Genomic DNA, 25,449 nt, shown 5'->3' on the forward strand with positions numbered 1-25,449 from the left:
TTTAAATCTAACCAGAACCACACTGCTGACTGTATGTCTAACCTTAACCCCAAATTAAGACCAAATAGCACATTTTGGATTTCATATATTTTTACGATATATCCCATTTTGACTTTGCCGCTGGCCATCTACTAGCTAGGTGGATACCCATACCAAAGATTTGTTCTATCTGTTCCGATACCGGCCAATCCAAAATGGCGACCGCCGTTCCAGTTGATTCGGGATTGACTGCTCCGACAGGTATCTATAATAACTCATTTAGGTCTCCGTGAAGTAGTTTGCACGAAAATGCTATCTAATAACGTAGCTACAGATTCAGCACAGCCTGTAGCTGAATATGGTCATTTTGTCTGAATTCAACTGACTTCATTTCTCCTGTCTGAGCTAGCTAACGTTATCACAGATGCTGTTAGCTAGTTTGCTAACATCAACAAACGGATCGGATGGTTTGCGTTATAGCTAGCTAGGCATCTAACGTTACACGCTTGAAATTGGGTCATGTACTTTATGGTGTTTGTATTAAGGGCTTGGGATGGAATAGCCGGACACCCGAAAATGTGGTTATTTTCAATCAGATGTAGTTAATGTTGGCTCACCCTGAATGGGGCAAATTCTCGAACTACAGCAATGTTAACTAACTACAGTAACGTTAGTTGGCTAATTTACTGCCTCTGTTAACTATTTGCCATGCTCGAAACCAGTGGGTCTTTGTTGATATTTTGTAATATTTGCCGCATCTCGTAGTAGGACGAAACACCTGTTAGTTGATGTTAGCCGGCTAACTAGCCAACCCAACAAACTGAGGACAGCCAGCAATGTTGGCTAGCTAACTAGGTGTGTGTTGAATATTTACTTGTAATGCCAGAACAATTGTTTTCGTGGATAGAATGTGGTGGTCATGTCTATGTTGTTGACACGGTAATGTTGTTATACAGCTTTTGGACTCCTGACAAAATCAGTCAGTCACTAATCAATTAGGCTAAGTAACGTTAGTTTAGGGTGGAATGGATTTCGCTTCCATGGGAGATGGGAGATAAAAAATAAAAAAAAGGGGCAGAACGACAGAGTTTTACCTTGTCAGCTCGAGGGATTCGATCTAGCACCCTTACAGTTACTAGCCCAACGCTCTAACCACTAGGCTACCTGCCACAACGGCTACCTGAGAATAAACAATAATCTGAGTAATGTAGGTCTATGTGGTTGAAGAAGAGCCTCATGCTCTATCATTCCAGCACATTTACAGAGAACTTCACTGGAAGTCACAGAGAGGAAGAGGAATTCACGGGGATCATAAAGTAGACTAGAGCTGGGAGATAAATCCATATCGCGTTAAATTGCCTGAATTGATGCGAGAACGATACGTTTATAACATTAATGTTCTCCACAGTTAATTTAAAAAAAAATCCTTTATACTACTACTGGTTTGATGGTTGTAGTTATCAATTGTCCCATTAACAATCGCCCAAATTAGCCAATTTATTTCCTTTCAAACTTCACATTTTTCTAGTATAGGCTATGGATCGAAATGAATGATATCAGCTAAATGCCTGCGATAAGTGATCAATGTTGAAAATGTTTGGTTTATTTCCCCAGGTCTAGAACTGACTGATTTGGTTTTTGGTTGTGGTCACATTATTCACTTGTTCAGAATCAGTTGATATCAGAGGTTATGATGTGAACAGTGACGCTGGGTCAGGAAAGGAGAGTCTTCTCCTTATTGTACAGGCTCTTATCAGCTTCACTACGGTGTTTGTTACAGTTGATCTTCCCTTGGTACTGTAGTAGCTAGCCAGTTTGAGTCAGGTCATGAGAATAGACAGGTCTGTTTTGGTCCCGCAATAACGAGCCTGATTGCTTTATGGGGATCTAAGTCTGACAGGACTGCGAACTAGGCCAATGAACTTACACAAACAAATGATACAGGGTGTTCTCACTATATACAGTACCAGTCAAAAGTTTGGACACATATTCATTGCAGTTTTTATTTTTATTTTTTACAATTTTCAACATTGTAGAATAATAGTGAAGGCATCAAAACGATGAAGTAACACATATGGAATCATGTAGTAACCAACAAAGTGTTAAACAAATCAAAATATATTTTATATTTGAGATTCTTCAAATTAGCCACCCTTTGCATTGATGACAGCTTTGCACACTCTTGGCATTCTCTCAACCAGCTTCATGAGGAATGTTTTTTTTGAAGGAGTCCCACATATGCTGAGCACTTTTTGGCTGCTTTTCCTTCACCCTATGGTCCAACTCATCCCAAACCATCTCAATTGGGTTGAGGTCGGCTGATTTTGGAGGCCAGGACATCTGATGCAGCACTCCATCACTCTCCTTGGTCAAATAGCCCTTACACCGCCTGGAGGTGTGTTTTGGGTAATTGTTCTGTTGAAAAACAAATGATATTCCCACTAAGCCAAACCAGATGTGATGGCGTATCACTGCATAATGCTGTGGTTGCCATTCTGGTTAGGTGTACCTTGTATTCTGAATAAATCACTGAGTGTCACCAGCAAAGCACCATCACACCTCTCCCATGCTTCACGGTGGGAACCACATATGCAGAGATCATCCATTCACCTACTCTGCTTCTCACAAGGACATGCCGGTTTTGAACCAAACATTTCACATTTGGACTCATCAGACCGAAGGACAGATTTCTACCGGTCTAATGTCCATTGGTTGTTTTTCTTGGCTCAAGCAAGTCTCTTCTTATTATTGGTGTCCTTTTAGTAGTGATTTGTTTGCAGCAATTCAACCATGAAGGCCTGATTCACGCTGAATTGTCCGCTGAACAGTTGATGTTGAGATGTCTGTTACTTGAACTCTGTGGAGCATTTATTTGGGCTGCAATTTCTGAGGCTGGTAACTAATGTACTTATCCTGAACTTGAGCTTATGTTGGGGGGTCGGTAGGTAGCCTAGTGGTTAGAGCGCTGGGCCAGTAACTGGAAGGTTGCTAGATCGAACCCCCGAGCTGACGAGGTAAAAATCTGTCGTCCTGCCCCAGAACCCGCTGTTCTTAGGCCGTCATTGTAAATAAGAATTTGTTCTTAACTGACTTGCCTAGTTAAACAAAGGTCAAATAAAAATCCTCTGCAGCAGGGATAACTCTGGGTCTTCCTTTCCTGTGGTGGTCCTCATGAGAGCCAGTTTCATCATAGTGCTTGATAGTTTTTGTGACTGCACTTGAAGAAACTGATTTGGCTCAAATGCCAAATCAGGAAAGAAGGAAAGAAATTCCACAAATGAACTTTTAACAAGGCAGACCTGCTAATTGAATTGCATTCCAGGTGACTACCTCATTAAGCTGGTTGAAAGAATGCCAATAGTGCCAAAGTTGTCATCAATGCAAAGGTGGCTACTTTGAAGAATCTCAAATCTGAAATATTTTGATTTGTTTAGCTTTTTTGGTTACTACATGATTCCAGATGTGTTATATCATAGTTTTGATGTCTTCACTATTATTCTACAATGTCGAAAAAAGTACAAATAAAAACCCTGGAATGAGTAGGTGTCCATACTTTTGACTGGTACTGTATAAGTTCATAAATTAGGCCAATAACCAGCACATTTACTCTAGTCTGTCAGACAAAAATAGGGGAGTGTCCCATATTATTGCTCTACATGCAGGCTACAGTACAGGCTGCTAGCAGGCAAACAGCCAACGTGTGTTTTGAACTGAACTGCGCTGGCACTAGAAGATATGTTTAGTATGCACGCACCCTCATTGTAACTGTGGAAATGTTTCGACACAATGTCGAACTAGGATGTTATTGAAATCCTATTGTAAAAACAAGCTTTTCTTAAATGAAGCCCTGCTTGTTTCTAGATCTCTGTAGTAGAGGTCGACCTATTAATCGGAATGGCCGATTCATTCGGGCTGATTTCAAGTTTTCATAACAATCGGAAATCGGTATTTTTGGGCACCGATTTGGCAGGTTTTTAAAAAATATATTTTTTTACACCTTTATTTAATCTTTATTTAACTAGGCAAGTCAGTTAAGAACACATTCTTATTTTCAATGACGGCCTAGGAACAGTGGGTTAACTGCCTCGTTCAGGGGCAGAACGACAGATTTTCACCTTGTCAGCTCGGGGGATCCAATCTTGCAACCTTACAGTTAACTAGTCCAACGCTATAACGACCTGCCTCTCTAGTTGCACTCCACAAGGAGACTGACTGCCTGTTACGCAAATGCTGTAAGCCAAGGTAAGTTGCCAGATAGCATTAAACGTATAAAAACAATCAATCAATCATAATCACTAGTTAACTACACATGGTTGATGATATTACTAGATATTATCTAGCGTGTCCTGCGTTGCGTATAATCTGACTGAGTATCTAACTGAGCGGTGGTAGGCAGAAGCAGGCACGTAAACATTCATTCAAACAGCACTTTCTTTGCGTTTTGCCAGCAGCTCTTCGTTGTGCGTCAAGCATTGCGTTGTTTATGACTTCAAGCCTATCAACTCCCGAGATGAGGCTGTATCTTCTTCCATAGACATTAGGACTCAGTTCTGGAGGAGAGCCTTGCAGAGAGGTATCTGCATGGTGTTGCAGTGTGTGAGAGAGTGGATGAGCGTGTGCTTCGTTCCTGTGAGTGCCTCTTACAGGCATTGCATTACAGGGCCTTGTGGCATTTGAGCAAGCTGAGAGCAAGCAAAGGACGAGTGGACCAAATACAGGCTGTTAACGGTTGTTTTCTATTGTTCGTGTTTGCTTTCTATTGTGTGTGCAATGCATTTTGCAGTGAAATGGCTACTTGGTTTAGCAAGACACAGTGCCTCTCCACTCCCTGAAAGAACTAATCCTTGTGGTGTTTGCTCAAGTAATGTGGATTGGTTTAATTGATTGATTTCATCCATTTCACAATTTGAATAGGCCTAGCCTAATGTCACAGACAAGTAGCCGTTAGGCTGTTTCCTGTTTCGCTATCAGTACGCCACTTTTCCATTATATATTTTCAGTAGGTCTCCCTCCTCTTGCCTCTCACTGTCCTCAACATAACTCTGACCTGCCCACACTATTACAATAAAAGCAGACAAGTTTTTTGCCAACTGGTTGTAATTTTGTAATATTTGAACACATGTTGAAACTCAGAAATAGCAGTTGCTATTGGTTACAGGCCTGAAGTTCTCATGGAGTGGGTGAGAAGGCGAATCTCACACACGCACACAATTTTAATGGTGAATCCTTTTGTGAGGAGCACATATTTCAAGCATTGTCATGACGATGTGATAACATTGAGAAAATACCAGACATATTTTGCTTCTAGATTTTTCACACACGTGTTTGCTGTGTTTCTCTATGTTGGCATGTTTGTCGCACAAATTGACAATGTTTTATAATAGGCTATTGGATGTTATCTCTTTGGCTGGATAAAGTTGGGGCTGGGCCTGGGGTCTGCAGGGTCGAATTTATTCTTAGAGAGGATTGGTAATGAGCACAACCCTACCAAAAAGGAAGATGGCAACTCGGTGAGTCACAGGGAAAGTCCCAAGCTTAGTTTGGGTTATGGAAAAAGTTTAGTCATTGCCTGTGATAGAGGACCCAGTGGTCTAGAGACAGTATCAGACTGGGGTTATGTCTGCCAGAGGCCTTTGGTAGAGGACCCAGTGGTCTAGACACAGTATCAGACTGGAGTTATGTCTGCCAGAGACCTGTGGAAGCGGACCCAGTGGTCTCGACACAGTATCAGACTGGAGTTATGTCTGCCAGAGGCCTGTGGTAGAGGACCCAGTGGTCTCGACACAGTATCAGACTGGAGTTATGTCTGCCAGAGACCTGTGGAAGCGGACCCAGGGGTCTAGACACAGTATCAGACTGGGGTTGTGTTTTGCAGAGACTGGCGTATGTCCCTGTGTCGATGCCAAGAGTTCTCATAATTTCCTCCGACCATCCTGATCTTTCCCTGTATCCGGTGTTCCCCATTAAGCCTAATACCAGGCTATGTCCACTCATTGCTCTGTGTGTGTGTGTTATGCCGTGAGTGGACACTTAACTTGTTGCCCTTCCGCTGCTCTATGCTCTCTCTCACAGTATCTGCTCTGTGGTAGACTGTCTGAGAGGGAATGTCTGTTGTAATACTATACTGTCTGGAAATGGAGAGGCACTAAGTAACAGATAGGCAGTCAGTAAGGGTAGTTGTAACTAAATGTTGTAACTACAAGCTACAACATTTGGTGTTTTAGAATTGAGTGAAAAACGTCATACAAATGCAATGCATCCTGAGCAGTGACTGAAGTACAAGAGTTCCCCAGGATTGTTTTAGGCTTGAGGCAAAGGCCCAACCACAACAGCATCCAGGGCAGGCTGACATGGAAGCAGCATTCGAGGGAATAGTGGTGTAAATCTCGAGCACAATGTGAATGGGAGCAGCAGTTAGCCTAGGCCTATCCATTCCTGTGGCTGTGTAGGTCTAACCATGGCTCTGCATCTGTGGAAAATTACATGGTTGATGGCTGTTTTTGTAATTAACTTAGAGTGGTTGTCAAGCATTTACTGTGGCAAATTTCTTCTCAAGTCAAAATTACGCTGAAGTTTATTAGGTTTTGTGCATGGAGTGGAAAGACTGCAATGAAGCAATTCGGACACTAGGGTTGGGCGATTGTAAGATTGCATCGTTGATGATGACATCTCGATGTCAAACGACAGTTGAACATATTTGAATTTGACTACACCGCTGGAGTCTTAGCTCGCAACAGTGCAGTGAGCACACAGCAGGGCGGCATGCCAAATGGCCTACACCCTAATTGTAGTAGCCTACAATTTCAATACATGTGGTAGTTAGATTATTAGCATAATGAAAGAGAACAATGTAGAAAGAGCGGAGAGCATGAACAATAAATTGTGCCGTTAAATCCCTCTTTGCAAACCAAACATCCAATAATATAGGCCTACACATAGGCTACTGTCAATAAATTGCAGTAAACGTTACTTTGACAATTTAAACTAATATTGTCGAAGTGTTTATTAATGTCATTGAATTGTGCAACGGACAATCTGGTATAAGCTCCTGCAGCAGCACTTTCAATAAGCGGGAACAAAAAATAAATGAATGAGTCTGTCGGAGTTCTCTCGCAAACAACTTTCTTTTGAATAGCTTACAAATTGTGCACTTATAAAATAGTCAACATCAATCAGATTAAGTAAATTATTATTTAGCCTTTAACATTCTTTATAACACTTGAATGAACATTGGTTTAGGCTTAAAACGAATAGGCCTATTATCCTTAGGCTAAATCCTAAATATACAATCCGATAAAACAAATGATTATTTATAACAAGGAACACCAGCATGTTCACCCCCAGAGTATCGAACTCCGCAGTAGTCTCTCCATCCTTTGCCCTGATAATCTTTCAGCATATTCTGCAAGTGCCTTGGGTAAGGTCTGCTGGCTCACCTTTGTCATATGGCCTGAAATTGAGCGAAAAACTGCCAAACGGGCGAAGACGTGCTTTTCCCTCCACTAAAAGTCAGCCATAGTTCTTCTTCCGATGTTGCATTGGCAGGCTACACACTAGTTACTGAGTGAAATCCACTTTTTGAAACTGACTGAAAGTAGCCTAATGGAAGAAAGAATGTCACATGTGCTTTTCCAGATGATCAAGATGGAATAACAATACACTGGATACAACCTTAATATTTGTTTTAAAAGGTCTACTAATATAACTGATATCTGAGTCTTTTTATGGACAAGAGAATAATACACCTTCCAGTTTGAAAATCCTTCTGTAGCCAAGAACAATGTAGAAATAATAAGTCTTGTTTTGAACAATGATTTAATGAACTTGTTTGTGGCTTTTGTAACAATTTGAATAAGAACAATGACGACATGCCCCAAATCACAGTTCTGGTATAACCAATGTCTTTTATATTGCGTTCTTCCCGCCAATTGACCCCTCCGTGCGCAATGTACATCAACGACGTTTGGATGGGACGCTGTGTCATTCCAGACATCACACAACCCGATCAGACACTTTAATGCAGGTTCCTTCCTCCATAAACTACTATACTATATGACAAGTTCATCACTACCGCTGTCTAGCATGACTCTAGCTCTATGATATTAGCTATGTTCTGTCGTTAACTATTAGATTCTAAGAGGACTGAGTTGCGCATGGAACATGGAGGAGCCTAACGAAAATAGGCCGACATCACTATACTCTCTAATATGTTTTCCTTTTTTCTCTCTCAAGGGTCCAGTGGGTCTCGGAAAATGGCATCCCCCGAGGTAAGACCGACACCATCCCTGACTCACACAACCACTAATTACAGCACTCTGTTGATGATGCTGGAGCACTGTTGATGAAATTGTTTTCCACTACCTTTAGGTATTTACGCAACGTTTATAGACCCTGGTGAAGATGTGTTGTATATCACCTCTCTGTCTAGGGAGAGGACACAGGATATGTGGAAAGGGAGGGGGAACTGGTTTTGATGGTTTCTGTGTGTCACTGGCAGATGTTTACCTTTAAGCTGTGTGTCATAAAACCAAACAATGGAGAGAACAGGGTGACGCTGAAACTTGTTTTAATGGAGTCAAACACACAACTCTACAGTGCATTTCTTTAGTTTCTTAATACCTTTTATTTCTTCCCATCCTCTCTTCCATCTTTCTCTCCTCTCTCTCTCTTTCATCCTGTCTCTCTCTCAGATGCCTGGATCAAGTCAGAGTATGAAGAAGACCATTGGACACAGAGGAGTTGAGACGAACACTGGAGAGACCACCTATAAGAAGGTCAGCATGGGGTCAACACACACACACCACATGTGTGCTAACATTACCTGTAGCCTGAAACCTTTCCTCGTCCACACCCAATGATGACTCGCAGAATGTAATGTACACAAGCATTTGAGAGTCATAGATTAATTATAACATGAGAATTCCTCAGACACAATGAATTTATCAATCTCTCTTGACAAGCCAAGCTTCCACTTCCCCCTCCAGACTACGTCGTCAGCCCTGAAAGGAGCAATTCAGCTGGGCATCACTCACACTGTGGGCAGCCTGAGTCAGAAGGCTGAGAGAGATGTTCTCATGCAGGACTTTGTGGTGGTCGAGAGCATCTTCTTCCCCAGGTTAGACGTGTGTGTGTGTCTGTGTCTCTCTTTGTGTGTCTGTGTCACTGGTGTAGCACACAACCCCTGAGCACCGGGGGCCCCCCCGACACCACCAAAAATATAAGTCGGGCCCCCAGATACTATATGAACATGTCATAAACCATGAAGGAAATGTTTATAATTACAGGAAATTGGCTTTAAAACTGAAACATGTTCTCTCAGCTTCATGGCAAAATCTGTATAAAAAAAACTAAAGAATTCCCCTGAACTGTGCTACACCACTGTCTGTGCCCATCTTGCATTTATGCTTGAGAGAAGTCTTCCTGTATTCAGCACTCATTAACACCCTTCTCTCTGTCTCAGTGAGGGCAGTAACCTGACCCCTGCCCACCACTACAGTGATTTCAGGTTTAAGACCTATGCCCCCATCGCCTTCCGCTACTTCAGAGAACTATTTGGCATCCGGCCAGACGACTACCTGGTCAGTAGACTACAAAAATGTACTCAATTGAATCTGTTTGATTGGTTGTAGTTCTCTATTGTTGATTGGTTGTGTCTGGTTGTAGTTCTCTATGGTTGATTGGTTGTGTCTGGTTGTAGTTCTCTATGGTTGATTGGTTGTGTCTGGTTATAGTTCTGTGGTCAGGATGCTACCTAACTCCTCTCCTACAGTACTCTCTGTGTAACGATGGCCTGATAGAGCTGTCTAACTCCGGCGCCAGCGGCTCTCTCTTCTACGTGTCCAGTGATGATGAGTTCATTATCAAGACAGTGCAGCACAAAGAGGCTGAGTTTCTCCAGAAGCTACTACCAGGATACTTCATGGTGAGATATTGAAGGGGTGGGTACTTCATGGAGATACATTGAAGGAGGAGGGGGGTGACTTCATGGAGAGATATTGAAGGAGGAGGGGGGGACTTCATGGAGAGATATTGAAGGAGGGGGGGTGACTTCATGGAGAGATATTGAATGAGTGGGGGGTGACTTCATGGAGAGATATTTAAGGAGGAGATGCTTCATGGAGAGATACTGAAGGAGGAGGGGGGAGATTCTGCAGTGTGTTTTAGTGTTTATATAATACCTAGCTGTCTCTGGTGGCCTGTGTGTTTATATAATACCTAGCTGTCTGTGGTGGCCTGTGTGTTTATATAATACCTAGCTGTCTGTGGTGGCCTGTGTGTTTATATAATACCTAGCTGTCTGTGGTGGCCTGTGTGTTTATATAATACCTAGCTGTCTGTGGTGGCCTGTGTGTTTATATAATACCTAGCTGTCTGTGGTGGCCTGTGTGTTTATATAATACCTAGCTGTCTGTGGTGGCCTGTGTGTTTATATAATACCTAGCTGTCTGTGGTGGCCTGTGTGTTTATATAATACCTAGCTGTCTGTGGTGGCCTGTGTGTTTATATAAAACTGTTACGCACGCCTCTATAAAGAGGGAACGCAACACCCTGCTACAACTAAACTCTCCATGAAGTGAAAGAGGTATGGACTGTAGGTGCAAGTAAGAATGACAACAGGCAGAATGTGGTACCGTTTACAAGGACTTTATTCCTTTACACGGTAATATGGGTAAAGGGGCTGGACAGAACCAAAGCAAAGAAAGTAAATCTCAAAGCCCCCCCCCTGGGAAGTGGAACATACCACTTCCCAGCAAAATCAACCTCCCAGCAAAATCAACCTCCCAGCAAAATCAACCTCCCAGCAAAATCAACCTCCCAGCAAAAAAAAAAAATCTGCCTCTATCACAATCCCTACCTCCAGCAAAATCTCCCTCCAAAAAGATCTCCCTCCTGAACAGAACACTGGCTTTTATATAGCTTCAGAAGGAATGGGTAATTGGAGACAGCTGTGTCTTGACGAGGGGGCGGGGTCAGCTCTCCAATTAGCCCTGGAGTCGACCAATCAGCTGCTTGAGGGATTTCATGAAGCCATTTCCTGAAATAAACACATGCAAATACACCAACTACAACACATAATCTGGGGAACGTAACAGATACCTAGCTGTCTGTGGTGGCCTGTGTGTTTTAGTGTTTATATAATACCTAGCTGTCTGTGGTGGCCTGTGTGTTTTAGTGTTTATATAATACCTAGCTGTCTGTGGTGGCCTGTGTGTTTTAGTGTTTATATAATACCTAGCTGTCTGTGGTGGCCTGTGTGTTTTAGTGTTTATATAATACCTAGCTGTCTGTGGTGGCCTGTGTGTTTTAGTGTTTATATAAGACCTAGCTGTCTGTGGTGGCCTGTGTGTTTTAGTGTTTATATAATACCTAGCTGTCTGTGGTGGCCTGTGTGTTTTAGTGTTTATATAATACCTAGCTGTCTGTGGTGGCCTGTGTGTTTTAGTGTTTATATAATACCTAGCTGTCTGTGGTGGCCTGTGTGTTTTAGTGTTTATATAATACCTAGCTGTCTGTGGTGGCCTGTGTGTTTTAGTGTTTATATAATACCTAGCTGTCTGTGGTGGCCTGTGTGTTTTAGTGTTTATATAATACCTAGCTGTCTGTGGTGGCCTGTGTGTTTTAGTGTTTATATAATACCTAGCTGTCTGTGGTGGCCTCGTCTTTTTTTCACTCTCCTCTCCTTTCTACCCGTCCCTTCCCCCTTTTATAGAACCTGAATCAGAACAAACGGACCCTGCTCCCTAAGTTCTACGGTCTGTACTGCATCCAGGCGGGAGGGAAGAACATCCGCCTGGTGGTGATGAACAACCTGCTGCCCCGCGTGGTCCACATGCACCATAAGTACGACATGAAGGGTTCCACCTATAAGAGACGGGCCTCAGCCAAGGAGAGGGACAAGACTTTTCCCACCTTTAAAGACCTGGACTTCATCCAGGACCTGCCTGATGGACTACTGCTGGAGACGGACAACTACAACGCCCTTAGCAAGACCATCCAGAGAGACTGCCTGGTGAGGGAGGGAGGGAGGGTGTGTGTGTTCTGTGTGTGCTGTTTGGGTCTACTGTATAGTAACTCTTATGTGTTTGTGTGTGTGCTCCAGCTCCTGCAGAGTTTTAAAATCATGGACTACAGTCTACTGGTGGGGATCCATAACCTGGAGCAGGCTAGTAGAGAGAGGGAGCGAGGTGGGGGGCAGATGGGGGACAGTGGGGGGTCAGAGGGGGCGGTGACCCCAGACCAGCGCCGACCCCAGGCCCAGAAAAGTCTGTACTGCACAGCCATGGAGTCTATACAGGGAGAGGCCCGCGGGAAGGGAGCCCTGGAGTCTGAGGACCAGTGAGTCAATCAATACATCACACAATATTACCTTGGGAAAATATGCAAACTGTCACGTAAATCAGGATTTGTTTATGGTGATTGGTTGGTGTGGCATGTGATGTCATTTCAGTATGGGCGGGATCCCAGCCAGGAACTCTAAAGGAGAGAGGTTGCTGGTCTTTATCGGCATCATCGACATTCTGCAGTCCTACAGGTAGGTGCTTGTGTTTCTTTGTGTGTGTGCGTTCTTGTGTACAGACTTCATACAATTTCACATGATAATATAGTGACACAGTACTCAAAGTATTCGGAAAGTGACACATTTTTTGTTTTACCCCGGCATTTTGGATTTGAAACGATACACTGATCTGGTATGGATGAAAATACACTCAAATCAAAGCTTGACAGTCTGCACTTTAACCTCATAGTCATTGTATCATTTTAAATCCAAAAAGTGCTGGGGTACAGAGCCAAAACAACAACAAATGTGTCACTGTCCCAATACTTTTGGAGCTCACTGTTTATACCATTTAGCAGATGCTTTTATCCAAAGCGACTTAGTCATGCGTGCTTATATTTTACGTATGGATGGTCCCGGGAGTCGAACCCACTATCCTGGCGCCATGCTTTACCAACTGAGCTACGTTCACAAAGACTGTTTTTCAGGTTCATCAAGAAGTTGGAACACTCATGGAAGGCCCTCGTCCATGATGGGGTAAGATCCTCAACACACACACATTACCTGTAGTACATTATGAAAGATGTGTCAGATCTACCACTGCTTATGTCAGGCCTATGTCAGGTTGTAACTGGTTTATTCCTTTTCCTCTGTAGGATACAGTGTCGGTGCACAGACCAGGCTTCTACGCTGAGCGCTTCCAACAATTCATGTGTAACACAGTGTTCAAGAAGATCCCATGTAAGACTGCTGTGTGTGTGTGTCTTCTGTTTCAATATCTACTTTTTATGATATGACGTGCTGTCGTTATTTTGTTTTCCCCACCCCTCAGTGAAGCTCTCCCCATCCAAGAAGTCTCGTGGTGGGGGTCCGGGGGGTCTGAGGAGAGCTCCTACCCTGGGAGGCCCCACCCCACTCTCCCACGCTGCTGGACAGTCTGTGGTGGACTCCCGACTCGTCTACCAATCACACTTCAACAAGGCTGACGCAGAGGGAGACAGTGGTGAGTGAACAGTTAACACAATCAATGTTTGTATGTTTGATCAGAGGTCAAGGTGGACCAGAGCTACATGAAGTGCGTATGGACAAGGGATTAGGGGTTGACTTGGAATTGTGCCATTAGTTCCCCTCTTTACTCCCTCTTTCTGTTCAGGCATGCAGTCGGGCAGGCCAGACCTGGTGCCAAGGACACCTCCCCTGGCGGGAGTGTCAGGGGATGCAGAGGCCAACTTTTCCACGTCCTCATTAGGAAGCACAGGACTCACCTCCTCCTCTCCTCTGTTACAGTAACACATCCCTCCATCCCCTCTCCTCCACAAAGTCAGTCCTCCTCTTCAAGTCATCCAGTTCACATGTGTTTCTCGCCCTCTCGCTCTCTCTCGCTCTCTCTCTAGGTCAGTAGGGGTTGAGGTACATAGAGCAGTAACAAGCACAGACCAAGACCACGGTGTCTCCCACAGGTACACAAATGAATTACACCACTGATTCATGTATTCCCACTTACGTGAACACACACACAGCCTTATCAGTCTTCTCTCTCTGTCTCTCAGTATGGGTGCGGAAGTGGAAGCGTCAGGTGATCAGTCGGGTAATGAAGATGCCATCTCACTAACAGACATCATCCCAGAGACTAACATCTGCTTTGTAAGTCTGGCCCAATCCTTTTCCTCCTCCTCTTCTTAAGATCTTCACTATGGTGTTTACCATGGCTCACTGGACTCCCTCCCTGTGTGTCCCCCACAGTAACAACTGATCTGGAGTCATCTGAGGAAAAGGTGATTCTGGAACCAAGGAGGTGGGTGGAAGAGTGAGATGGGGAGAGTAGTCTTGCATCCTCCATTCTCACTCTGTCGATCCATCCATCCTTTTCTGCAGGGGAGGTTTGGAACATACTTCAGGCTGACTGAAGGGGGGGGTGAAGTGAGGGAGAGTGTGACTGGGTGCCAGAGAGAGGAACAAAGAGGGAGAGAGGTGTATATATGTGTGAGGAGGTGGTAGCTGTCTGAAGGCTTGGTCAGCCAGACAGACACACGGGTATGCTGCTAGAAACCTTTCTCCAACTAAGTTACAGGAGTCTCTGTGTCACGAAACCCACATACACTGTCCCACCTATCACAAAGTCTGAAGGGGAGAGGGATGTGGGCTTAGACACCCCTGCATCAACAGTGTGGAGGTGGAACACCATGCTCTATATCACTCTCTGTTCTGTTGCTTTGTGCATTCCTTCTTGTGGACAGTATTAGGGTTCTGTTTTCAGTGTCTCCAATCATAATAACTCATGTTATCATTCTACATCTGTCCACACCTTCCTCCCTCCACACAGCCAGGAGATGGGACGGACAGGAGAATCATCTCTATATGTAGTGTTTTTTATTTTATTATGACCACACTTTTACTGTTGTGGACAGAACATATGACTTCATCACACAGACCTTCTATTCTTTTAGATTATGGATGTATACAGTAGCTGACTGACTGGAGTTGGGGGCAGGAATGTACAGGCCAGAGCTATTCTGCCCTACCAAGCAAAAAGGCAGTAACTGCTCATAGTGTGGAACTGAGAAAAATTGCTTTTATTTACCTTAGCTTCATAGTTACCTAGTGGAGTTACTGCTAATATCAACCCCATTTTCTCAAAAACAATGCGAGGAAGGATACTTGTGTAACGGATGTGAAATAGCTAGCTAGTTAGCGGTGGTGCGCGCTAAGTAGCGTTTCAATTCGTGACGTCACTTGCTCTGAGACCTTGAAGTAGTGGTTCCCATTGCTCTGCAAGGGCCGCGGCTTTTGTGGAGCGATGGGTAACGATGCTTCGTGGGTGACTGTTGTGTGCAGAGGGTCCCTGGTTCGCGCCCGGGTATGGGCGAGGGGACGGTCTAAAGTTATACTGTTACACTTGCCCACATGATTAAGTCATTTTTGCTACATTAAATACATGCTAACTCATTTTGGACCAAATGAGCAGTTACTGCCTGTTTCTTGGTAGGGCAGTATGGGTAGGCTATACACCACAGGAGGTTGGTGGCACCTTAATTGGGGAGGACGGGCTCGTGGTCATATCTTGAGTGGAATGGTATAAAATACATCAAACACATGGTTTAATGCCATTCCATTTGCACTGTTCCAGTCATTATTATGAGCCGTCCTCCCCTCAACAGACTCCACTGCTATACACAGTGTTACCGGCTGATGGGAAGGCTCTGTCTGTCTCCATGGTTATCCTGGAATCTTCCTCTCTGATGAGACCACATGTGCTATATTGATCTAGGAGTGAGAGACCAGAGCAAGAACATAGTAATGGCCGCCACCTCCATACCCTTAGAATAGAGCGGGGTTCCCCAACTGGAGACCTGCGGATGCAATTTTTTTTATTGGTGGACATAAAGTAAACACCAGCAAATCCACTCTAAATTATTTCAATTTAAGAAATCTGTTCTAAAGTATTCGTATGCAAAATAGAGATCTGTGATTTGAAAGCAAGGTTTGAAATTGTTTGTCAAATATTATTAATGTTTGGGCTTTCTTGCAGTCAATTTGCAAATTATTTGTAATTATGTTCCGGCCCCCTGACCATCCGCTCAAGAAGAAAAAAATCGCCCCACGGCTGAATCTAGTTGATGATCCTTCGAATGGAGGTTCACCACACCAGAGAAGAGACAAAGAGGAGCAGTAACAGAAGGACAGGACAGTGACCTGACCACACTAACGCTAGCTTTTTATATCTGTGCCTTTGTGTCTGTCTGGTGCTAGTCTTGCTGAGCTGTGTCTCTCTCTCTCATATTTTTGTTTCTTTAATGTCTCGTTACACATACATTCAAACTCTTGTTTGAGCATGTTTTTATATTCTCACTACCAATCAAAAGTATCTTTGAAAGAAAATTGACCAATCAACCAGCAGGGTTGAAAGGAATGAGCCAATCAAAATTCAGAGCGAGCTTTTAACGCACACTCCACACCTGCCTTTTTCTGTCTTCGTATGGCAGTTCAATTTCATCACATTCATTCACACCCAGCCATTTAGACTGTTTTGTGCACAAAGATTATGAGTGTTCTTCAAGCAATGGTAATTCTACCACCGTCATTCAAGCACTTTGATACTTTTATCTGACCTGACTTTCATTAATAAGCAACAAGGGATTTCTGCTGGCTACAGAAATGGCTGCTTCACCCCACTGAGTTTGAGACTCACCACATTGTATGAATGACTTTGTTTGCGTCTCTGTAGTACACCTCTTGTACATTAACGTTTATATAAACATGGGTTTATTTTTTTCCCCCCATTTGCTCAGTCATTGTGTAGAATACTAACACAACCGCTGTGTGGTAGCTCATACTATTTATCCTGTAGTAGGATATTTCAGACACATCACTACCTAGTGGTTATGCTAGATCTTGTATTTCACACCAACAGAGTGATTTTAAAGGGCCACCATGGCCTGATTGTGAGGACACATTTCTAAGTAGATGGGAGTGCACATATGGTTCAAAGCAGAGAGGGAGAGATGGACAGACTGACAAACTGGGAGATATCAGCCGGTGGTGGAAATGATTCATGTTCATCGATGCACTGTGAGACAATAGGGATGTTTAAAGGGAATGGGGGAGTACAAGAACACAGCCATGCCCTGAAGTGGAGCTCTTTCGGATCAACTGTCATGACAAATTGGAAAAGCAATCAAAATGTTATGGACTTGAACATGGATGAACTTGCTGCATATGGAAACTACATTGAAACCTATGCTTCAGAACTTGAGTTTTGATGAACTTTATGTTTTCCTAACGGATCTGAGTTTAATGACCCTTCAAACAGAGTTGCAGAGCTCACCGTTTGAGAGGAGCTGTCCTGCATGATAACTATACGTATTTTAAAGCACACAGGAAGGAAGGGCACAAGAGAGGGTGGTATTGGTTCCAAATTAGTTATTTACACAACTTAATACATAGTTTGATTCATTTCTGGTTCTTGTCTACTTTTCCTCGCGAACCCAACCTCTTTGCAAAAAGCTCATATGGTATTCCTGGTTAAATAATTTCCAAACATGGCCCTCAATTAAAAGTTGTGCTCTTTTGACTGTTTTGACCTTTGACCCTGATAACCCTGCTTAGCTTCCCCATCATTTCAAAGAGCTCAGTTCAGTCTTGTGCTTTTTGAGAACAGTTGGCCACCAAAGAAAACACTCCAAGCCCATGTTCCCAAGTTTTGAATCACATTTTCAATAGATGGTATTGTGTCTTATTATAACAAGGGCCTTAGTGTGACAACAGGGTCTGGATTTGACTCCATGAACGCTGATCATGACTTTTAGCGTATGCTTAACTTTACAAACTAACATCTGACAGTCAGAACAATGTTGTTTTAAAGCCTGTGTGCTTCTGTGTATAGATGCTGGATTAAACCCGTTGCAGCGTCTGGTGACTTGACTGGACCACAGCACAACAGACACCTCACCCTTTGGTGCTCAAAGGGCGGTACACTTGCAACACAGACACTACAGAACATATGAACTAATGCAATATGAACAAGTCTGCCATCTTAAAGTTTCAAGAATCGTATTTATTGTATTTGTATTATGACCTTGTAGCCTGAAATGATTCATAAGTTGTACATGTACCTTAGATGATTGTACGTATAATAATGTATTCTTCTGACAGGAAATGTCAGACTTAAGTAGTGTATTGCATATGGGAGGGGATTGTTTGACAATTTCACTTTTTATATTTCATGTTTGATTTTGATAGTGATATATTCTCCATTGTTCTGGGGCAAGGATGTCCCATGCTTTTTTACGTTGAATGTTTCACACAGCCTCCGAGCCAATGTTGCTGGTTACCGTCTATGCTTCAATTACTTTATTTTTACTCTGCCTGTATAAAATATGTATATAGTAGTCACGGAAATGCCTTCTCATGCTGCCTATACCTTCTACCATCTTTCAGTGATGTAATGTTTTTCATATTGGCTCTGATTTTAGAATAAACTTATTTTCTAAATGTTGGTTCTTGTCCTTATTCCTGAACATGATACAACTGTTTAGGGAATGGAAGGGTAGGTCTACACTACAGTAGATCCACAAACTCACATCACTTTATTTGTGAGCGGGGGAGTCTCTGTCCTTGACATGGTATTTTACAGTATATTGACTTAGGTTTTTGTTTGCAGGAGAGGCAAAGAAGGCCTTAAGCAGGGCCCCAAAAAATGTAATATTAGGTGTTCTTGCGTTCACTACTTTTCCTCCCTAATCCATCCTCTTTGTAAAAAGCTCAATATATTCCTGGTTAATATTATTAACAACCATGGCCCTCAAGTTGTGCTCTTTTTAATGTGTTTACCTTTGACCCTGATAGACCTGCTCAGCTTACCTGCTCATTAAACCAAACCAAAATGTGGATTGCAGCCTCTCTTGGTCCATAACGTATGTCAGTGGAGGCTGCTCATAATGGAAGGAAAGGCACAGGAGATGGTGGCCACTCAGTAAACAATGGACCTGATCGGACAGCTCAGAGCTTGTGCTCTTTTCTGTCCATAAGAAACAAATCAAATCAAATTTATATATATATAGCCCTTCGTACATCAGCTGATATCTCAAAGTGCTGTACAGAAACCCAGCCTAAAACCCCATACAGCAAGCAATGCAGGTGTAGAAGCACGGTGGCTAGGAAAAACTCCCTAGAAAGGCCAAAACCTAGGAAGAAACCTAGAGAGGAACCAGGCTATGTGGGGTGGCCAGTCCTCTTCTGGCTGTGCCGGGTGGAGATTATAACAGAACATGGCCAAGATGTTCAAATGTTCATAAATGACCAGCATGGTCGTATAATAATAAGGCAGAACAGTTGAAACTGGAGCAGCAGCACGGTCAGATGGACTGGGGACAGCAAGGAGTCATCATGTCAGGTAGTCCTGGGGCATGGTCCTAGGGCTCAGGTCCTCCGAGAGAGAGAAAAAAAGAGAGAATTAGAGAGAGCATATGTGGGGTGGCCAGTCCTCTTCTGGCTGTGCCGGGTGGAGATTATAACAGAACATGGCCAAGATGTTCAAATGTTCATAAATGACCAGCATGGTCGTATAATAATAAGGCAGAACAGTTGAAACTGGAGCAGCAGCACGGCCAGGTGGACTTGGGACAGCAAGGAGTCATCATGTCAGGTAATCCTGGGGCATGGTCCTAGGGCTCAGGTCCTCCGAGAGAGAGAAAGAAAGAGAGAAGGAGAGAATTAGAGAACGCACACTTAGATTCACACAGGACACCGAATAGGACAGGAGAAGTACTCCAGATATAACAAACTGACCCTAGCCCCCCGACACAAACTACTGCAGCATAAATACTGGAGGCTGAGACAGGAGGGGTCAGGAGACACTGTGGACCCATCCGAGGACACCCCCGGACAGGGCCAAACAGGAAGGATATAACCCCACCCACTTTGCCAAAGCACAGCCCCCACACCACTAGAGGGATATCTTCAACCACCAACTTACCATCCTGAGACAGGGCCGAGTATAGCCCACAAAGATCTCCGCCATGGCACAACCCAAGGGGGGGCGCCAACCCAGACAGGATGACCACATCAGTGAATCAACCCACTCAGGAGACGCACCCCTTCCAGGGACGGCATGAGAGAGCCCCAGTAAGCCAGTAACTCAGCCCCTGTAATAGGGTTAGAGGCAGAGAATCCCAGTGGAAAGAGGGGAACCGGCCAGGCAGAGACAGCAAGGGCGGTTCGTTGCTCCAGAGCCTTTCCGTTCACCTTCCCACTCCTGGGCCAGACTACACTCAATCATATGACCCACTGAAGAGATGAGTCTTCAGTAAAGACTTAAAGGTTGAGACCGAGTTTGCGTCTCTGACATGGGTAGGCAGACCGTTCCATAAAAATGGAGCTCTATAGGAGAAAGCCCTGCCTCCAGCTGTTTGCTTAGAAATTCTAGGGACAATTAGGCCTGCGTTTTGTGACCGTAGCGTACGTGTAGGTATGTACGGCAGGACCAAATCAGAGATATAGGTAGGAGAAGCCCATGTAATGCTTTGTAGGTTAGCAGTAAAACCTTGAAATCAGCCCTTGCTTTGACAGGAAGCCAGTGTAGAGAGGCTAGCACTGGAGTAATATGATCAAATCTTTTGGTTCTAGTCAGGATTCTAGCAGCCGTATTTAGCACCAACTGAAGTTTATTTAGTGCTTTATCCGGGTAGCCGGAAAGTAGAGCATTGCAGTAGTCTAACCTAGAAGTGACAAAAGCATGGATTAATTTTTCTGCATCATTTTTGGACAGAAAGTTTCTGATTTTTGCAATGTTATGTAGATGGAAAAAAGCTGTCCTTGAAATGGATTGGTGGAAGAGGCAGGGCAGGCCAGGAGCAAGGAAGGAGGGTGTGGTCAAGCAAGGCATCCCCTGAGGATAGATGCCCTAAGGTTTTTATCAGAACGGGCGAGTTTGTGGTGTTTGCTTTAAAAAATAATAAAATAAAAATAGATAACTTCATTAAAATTATAGCTCACAACTGTGCAGGGGGAGAGGGGTGGGGGCGCTAAGGAGTGCATTCACATATCTACACACTTTCATACACACACAATTGATTGTATTTTTTGGTCTTTTTTGTATTGGTATTGGTTCCACAATGAGTTATTTACACTAATTACTGAATTACTACATGGTTTGGTGTATTTGATACCATTCCACTAATTATGCTCCAGCTATTACCATCAGCCCGTCCTCCCCAATTAAGGTGCCACCAACCTCCTGTGGTGTACGTGTAAGTCATTGTCAACAAATATATGCGCAGGTATATTGGGGCTGAACTGCTTTTCCCATCGACCATCAGTTCTGGTGACGTAGATAGCAACAAGAAGATTCCAAGATGGGGCTCGAAAGTACTATGGTCTGGTAAGGGAAATAACAAATACATTGTCATATGTATTATTCTTTAAACTAAGTAAGAGGAAGAGTTTGTTTAGTTTAATGTGAACGTGCGTCTTTTTTTATTTATTATGAAATTGCCGCTAACATGAGTTATGTAAACACGTCCGGCCAGCAATCCTAGCCATTTTCCTGAGTCATTTTTGGCTTGCTAATGCTAGCTTCGCTATGACATGCAAACGGTTGTGATTGCAATACAATATTTCAGAGAATTTAGAGCAGCTTAGTTAGCAAGATGTTCTCCGAGAAGTTGTTTCAAGTAAGGTCGTGATGGATTTCGCCAATGTAGCAAGCATTACATCCTGAAATGTATCGTTAGCTAGCTAGTATTCTTTGTTATTTGGTGAACAAGGCAGTGGTTTAAACATAAGGTTCGGTAAACGATTACCTCAGTCTTTGTTTCTGCCTACTCTAAGTTGTTCTGGATAAAAGCTTCCTATGTCAACATCGACATCATTCGCTAGCTATGCACTTCAATATGTCCCTTACCATCAGTCTGTCTAGGGATTAGCAGTAGTATGGGAGAAGGGGGTAAAATGGAGAGTCCTGGTTGGGGAAAACGGTTGGCAGAATGTTACTGTTGCCAGTTAAAGGTGACACTTAGATGCACGTTGCAGAAATGTCTCCGCCATTTCCTGGTTGCTAAAATTCTAATAGTTATCATTTATTTGTGACAAAAAAAGCAAGCAAGTATAGTGTAGAGCATCATTGTACCATCTAAACCACTGCGAAATATATTTTCAATAACCACAAATATTGTATTTTCAGTTGTTTTGAAGCTGGTGTACAAAACCAAACGTAAAATACTTGCTTTCAATGAGGATTACATAACTCACATTTCTATGTGAATTTGGTCGGTGAGCCCAAAAACGTACAAATGGCAGCATTAACTCATTTATGCAACACTGTTCTAAATATAGATATAATACTTGTCACTGTGCTCTAATACAGGGTTTCCCAAACTCAGGCCTGGTGCACGTTTTGTTTTTTGCCCTAGCACTACACAGCTGATTCAAATGATGAACTCATCAAGTTTTGGTGGTTTGAATCAGCTGTGTAGTGTTAGGGCAAAAAACTAAATGTGCACCCAAGGAGGGGCCCCAGGACCGAGTTTGGGAAACCCAGCTCTAGTGGGCCTTTATCGGGGATGGGCAACTCCAGTCCCCGGAAGCCTAGTTGGTGTCACACTTTTTCTCCAGCTAACACACTTGACTCCAATAATCAAGTAATTATGATCTTCAGTTTAGAATGCAATTAGTTTAAATCAGCTGTGTTTGATAGGGATGGGGGGGGAAAGTGTGACACAACTCTGGCCCCTGAGGACTAGAGTTGCCCCTCCCTGGCCTACATGCTACACTGTGTAATGGATGTATGTACTGTGTTGTCTGTGTGCCTCAGTGTGGACAACAGTGAGTATATGAGGAATGGAGACTTCCTCCCCACCAGACTTCAGGCCCAGCAAGATGCTGTCAACATTGTGTGCCACTCCAAGACGCGCAGCAACCCTGAGAACAATGTGGGCCTCATCACCATGGCCAAGTAAGGAGCTGTGTGTGTGAGATGTCTTTATCCTTCCCTTTGGTCGCAACAAACATTTTAAACATTCATCATTTAGATATTACAGGATGCCTGGATACTTGTGATTTTTTTTTTGTGATTGAGTGTAAGAAATGTGTAGTAACTATTGTTCTCTGCGCAGTAACTGTGAGGTGCTGACCACATTGACTGCAGACGCGGGGAGGATACTGTCTAAGCTGCACGCTGTCCAGCCCCGTGGAAACATCAGCTTCTGCACAGGCATCAGAGTGGCTCATGTATGTATACTACACAATAATACAATACAACTTCATCATATTGTTCGTAATGACACTGAACCCTGTGTCCTCTCCTCTCCCAGTTGGCTCTGAAGCACAGACAGGGGAAGAACCACAAGATGCGTATAATTGCCTTTGTGGGCAGCCCAGTGGAGGACAACGAGAAGGATGTGAGTGTTCTATCAATGCAGTGTGTTGATAACCGCATGCATGTCCCCTCTGACATCATTTCCTGTCACATTCTCTCTAGCTGGTGAAAATGGCAAAGCGTCTAAAGAAAGAGAAAGTCAGTGTGGACATCATTAACTTTGGAGAGGAGGTACCAAATTTCTTACCTAATATTTATCTGGTCTCATTATTTCTTTATAGCCATAATTGTCTCCCTTATATAACCTCATTTTGGTCTCCAGGAGGTGAACACAGAAAAGCTGACGGCCTTCATCAACACTCTGAATGGGAAGGAAGGAGCAGGGTCCCACCTTGTGACAGTGCCTCCAGGCCCCAGTCTGGCTGATGCCCTACTGTCCTCTCCTATCCTTGCTGGGGAGGGAGGAGCCATGCTGGGCCTGGGGTCCAGTGACTTTGAGTTTGGAGTGGACCCCAGTGCAGACCCAGAGCTGGCACTGGTGAGAGGGGAGGACTAGATGGGTTGATCATCCCCTTTCACTCTAGTTTTTACACTTTCTAGTTCTCTCTCTCATTGCCTCTTTTTTAGATGATTATTATCGTATGCTACAATCTTCCCCCTTTGAACTTTTTCTGCACTCTGTGCCTTCTCCAGGCTCTGAGGGTGTCTATGGAGGAGCAGAGACAAAGGCAGGAGGATGAGACTCGCAGGGCAGCAGTGGTGTCTGCTGCTGAGGCCGGGGTTCCCTCGCCTACCGCTGACGGTAAGACAAATGCACAACTCTCCATCTATACCATGTACACATAACAATAACCCTCCACCTACAAACTAATCACTCATCTATAGCTGGCAACCAACCAATGCCCATACACCATTATCTCTCTCCCCTCTCTGTACTTGGATCTTCCCTGGAGGGAGGCACTGCATACGGAGGATAAACTGTTAACCACCTCCTGTTCTAGAGTCAGACGAAGCTCTGCTGAAGATGTCAGTCCCCCAGGCTGACACGGCCACGCCCGCTATGCCCGACTTCAGCCGCATGACGGAGGACGAGCAGATTGCCTACGCTCTACAGATGTCCATGCAGGGTGGAGGTCAGTGACATACACCTGTTATAACCAGTTATAACATGGCACAGTCAGTCTGTAACATCTGTCCTATCCTACCCAGCAGAGTTTGGTGCAGAGTCAATGGACATGGACACAGGAGCCCCTGTAGACTCAGAGGGTGCTAAGGTACGGCAACTCTCTCACACCACTGAGATGAAAGTGTACATGTGTAGCGGACATATCCCGCTTGTTACACATGCTCAAATGCTCTTGTTTTTCTAGCGTATGTTAATCTCTCTCTGCAGGATGAGGAGGACTATGATGTGATGCAGGACCCAGAGTTCCTCCAGAGCGTCCTGGAGAACCTACCGGGTGTCGACCCCAACAACGAGGCCATCCGGAATGCCATGGGCTCGCTGGCCTCACAGACAGGATCCAAACCTGACAGCAAGAAAGACAAAGACGATGAGAAGAAGAAATGAACATTTACACAGTAAACATAATAGATACCCTGGCATTGACCTGTTGACAATGGCTCCTTTTAATATAATAGTTGTGCAAACTGTAACCTCAAATGACCTCTAGTTTTTTTTTGTATCGCCATACTCAAACAGTTGAACAGGGCTTTCTTTATCTTTGTTGTGTCAAGGTTAATGATGCATGTTGCCTTTAAAAAAAATATTAAAAAGTTTGTACTAAAGTGGGACCTTATATCAACCCAAGCACATTCAGTAAGTGTACATTTATGTGCTGATAATAATAAATACATTTACATAATTCAAGAGAACACCTCAGCTGGTTGTTGTGGAGTTTTGTGCCAATGTTGACATGCTGCACACATACTCCTTCCAAAGAGGGGATTGATGACTACACAACAGATGTGGTGGAATATTGACTTGACTTTTAGTATAAAAATGTCAGATAAACATTGATTTTATTGCAAACTATTCCTGTGTAACTAGGTCTTTCTGAAAAGCCATGCTTTGTGAAACACATAAGATACATTGTCTAAATGTTGTCCCTGCAACCCCACAAATGCAACAAAAGCATGCCCTTGGCTTTGGAGGACATTG

The 25,449-nt window shown here is 43.7% G+C and overlaps 2 protein-coding genes across 4 annotated transcripts; both read left to right on the plus strand.

The window, feature by feature from the left end:
* The first annotated feature begins 3 nt into the window (after positions 1-3).
* Positions 4-18,470, plus strand: LOC109900457 (phosphatidylinositol 4-phosphate 5-kinase type-1 alpha). 2 transcript variants are annotated; one of them, XM_031837047.1, is made up of 17 exons: positions 4-240; positions 8,212-8,246; positions 8,670-8,753; positions 8,964-9,094; positions 9,440-9,557; positions 9,749-9,901; positions 11,690-11,989; positions 12,080-12,315; positions 12,428-12,511; positions 12,964-13,012; positions 13,132-13,216; positions 13,308-13,478; positions 13,629-13,761; positions 13,870-13,935; positions 14,026-14,119; positions 14,219-14,270; positions 17,859-18,470. In XM_031837047.1, exons 1-16 carry the CDS (start codon positions 195-197, stop codon positions 14,219-14,221), a joined length of 1,788 nt encoding a protein of 595 aa, XP_031692907.1. In that variant the 5' UTR covers positions 4-194; the 3' UTR covers positions 14,222-14,270; positions 17,859-18,470. The 2 variants fall into 2 exon arrangements, with proteins under 2 accessions (XP_031692907.1, XP_031692899.1); XM_031837039.1 differs by having other exon boundaries at positions 5-240; positions 14,219-18,470.
* Positions 18,471-21,227: 2,757 nt separating this feature from the next.
* Positions 21,228-25,170, plus strand: LOC109905793 (26S proteasome non-ATPase regulatory subunit 4). 2 transcript variants are annotated; one of them, XM_020503402.2, is made up of 10 exons: positions 21,228-21,353; positions 22,785-22,925; positions 23,086-23,200; positions 23,284-23,370; positions 23,451-23,519; positions 23,611-23,826; positions 23,982-24,090; positions 24,290-24,421; positions 24,498-24,562; positions 24,682-25,170. In XM_020503402.2, exons 1-10 carry the CDS (start codon positions 21,328-21,330, stop codon positions 24,856-24,858), a joined length of 1,137 nt encoding a protein of 378 aa, XP_020358991.2. In that variant the 5' UTR covers positions 21,228-21,327; the 3' UTR covers positions 24,859-25,170. The 2 variants fall into 2 exon arrangements, with proteins under 2 accessions (XP_020358991.2, XP_020359000.2); XM_020503411.2 differs by having other exon boundaries at positions 24,501-24,562.
* Positions 25,171-25,449: the final 279 nt, after the last annotated feature.

This window comes from Oncorhynchus kisutch, linkage group LG2 (genome assembly GCF_002021735.2).
Source record: "Oncorhynchus kisutch isolate 150728-3 linkage group LG2, Okis_V2, whole genome shotgun sequence".
Taxonomy (NCBI): domain Eukaryota; kingdom Metazoa; phylum Chordata; class Actinopteri; order Salmoniformes; family Salmonidae; genus Oncorhynchus; species Oncorhynchus kisutch.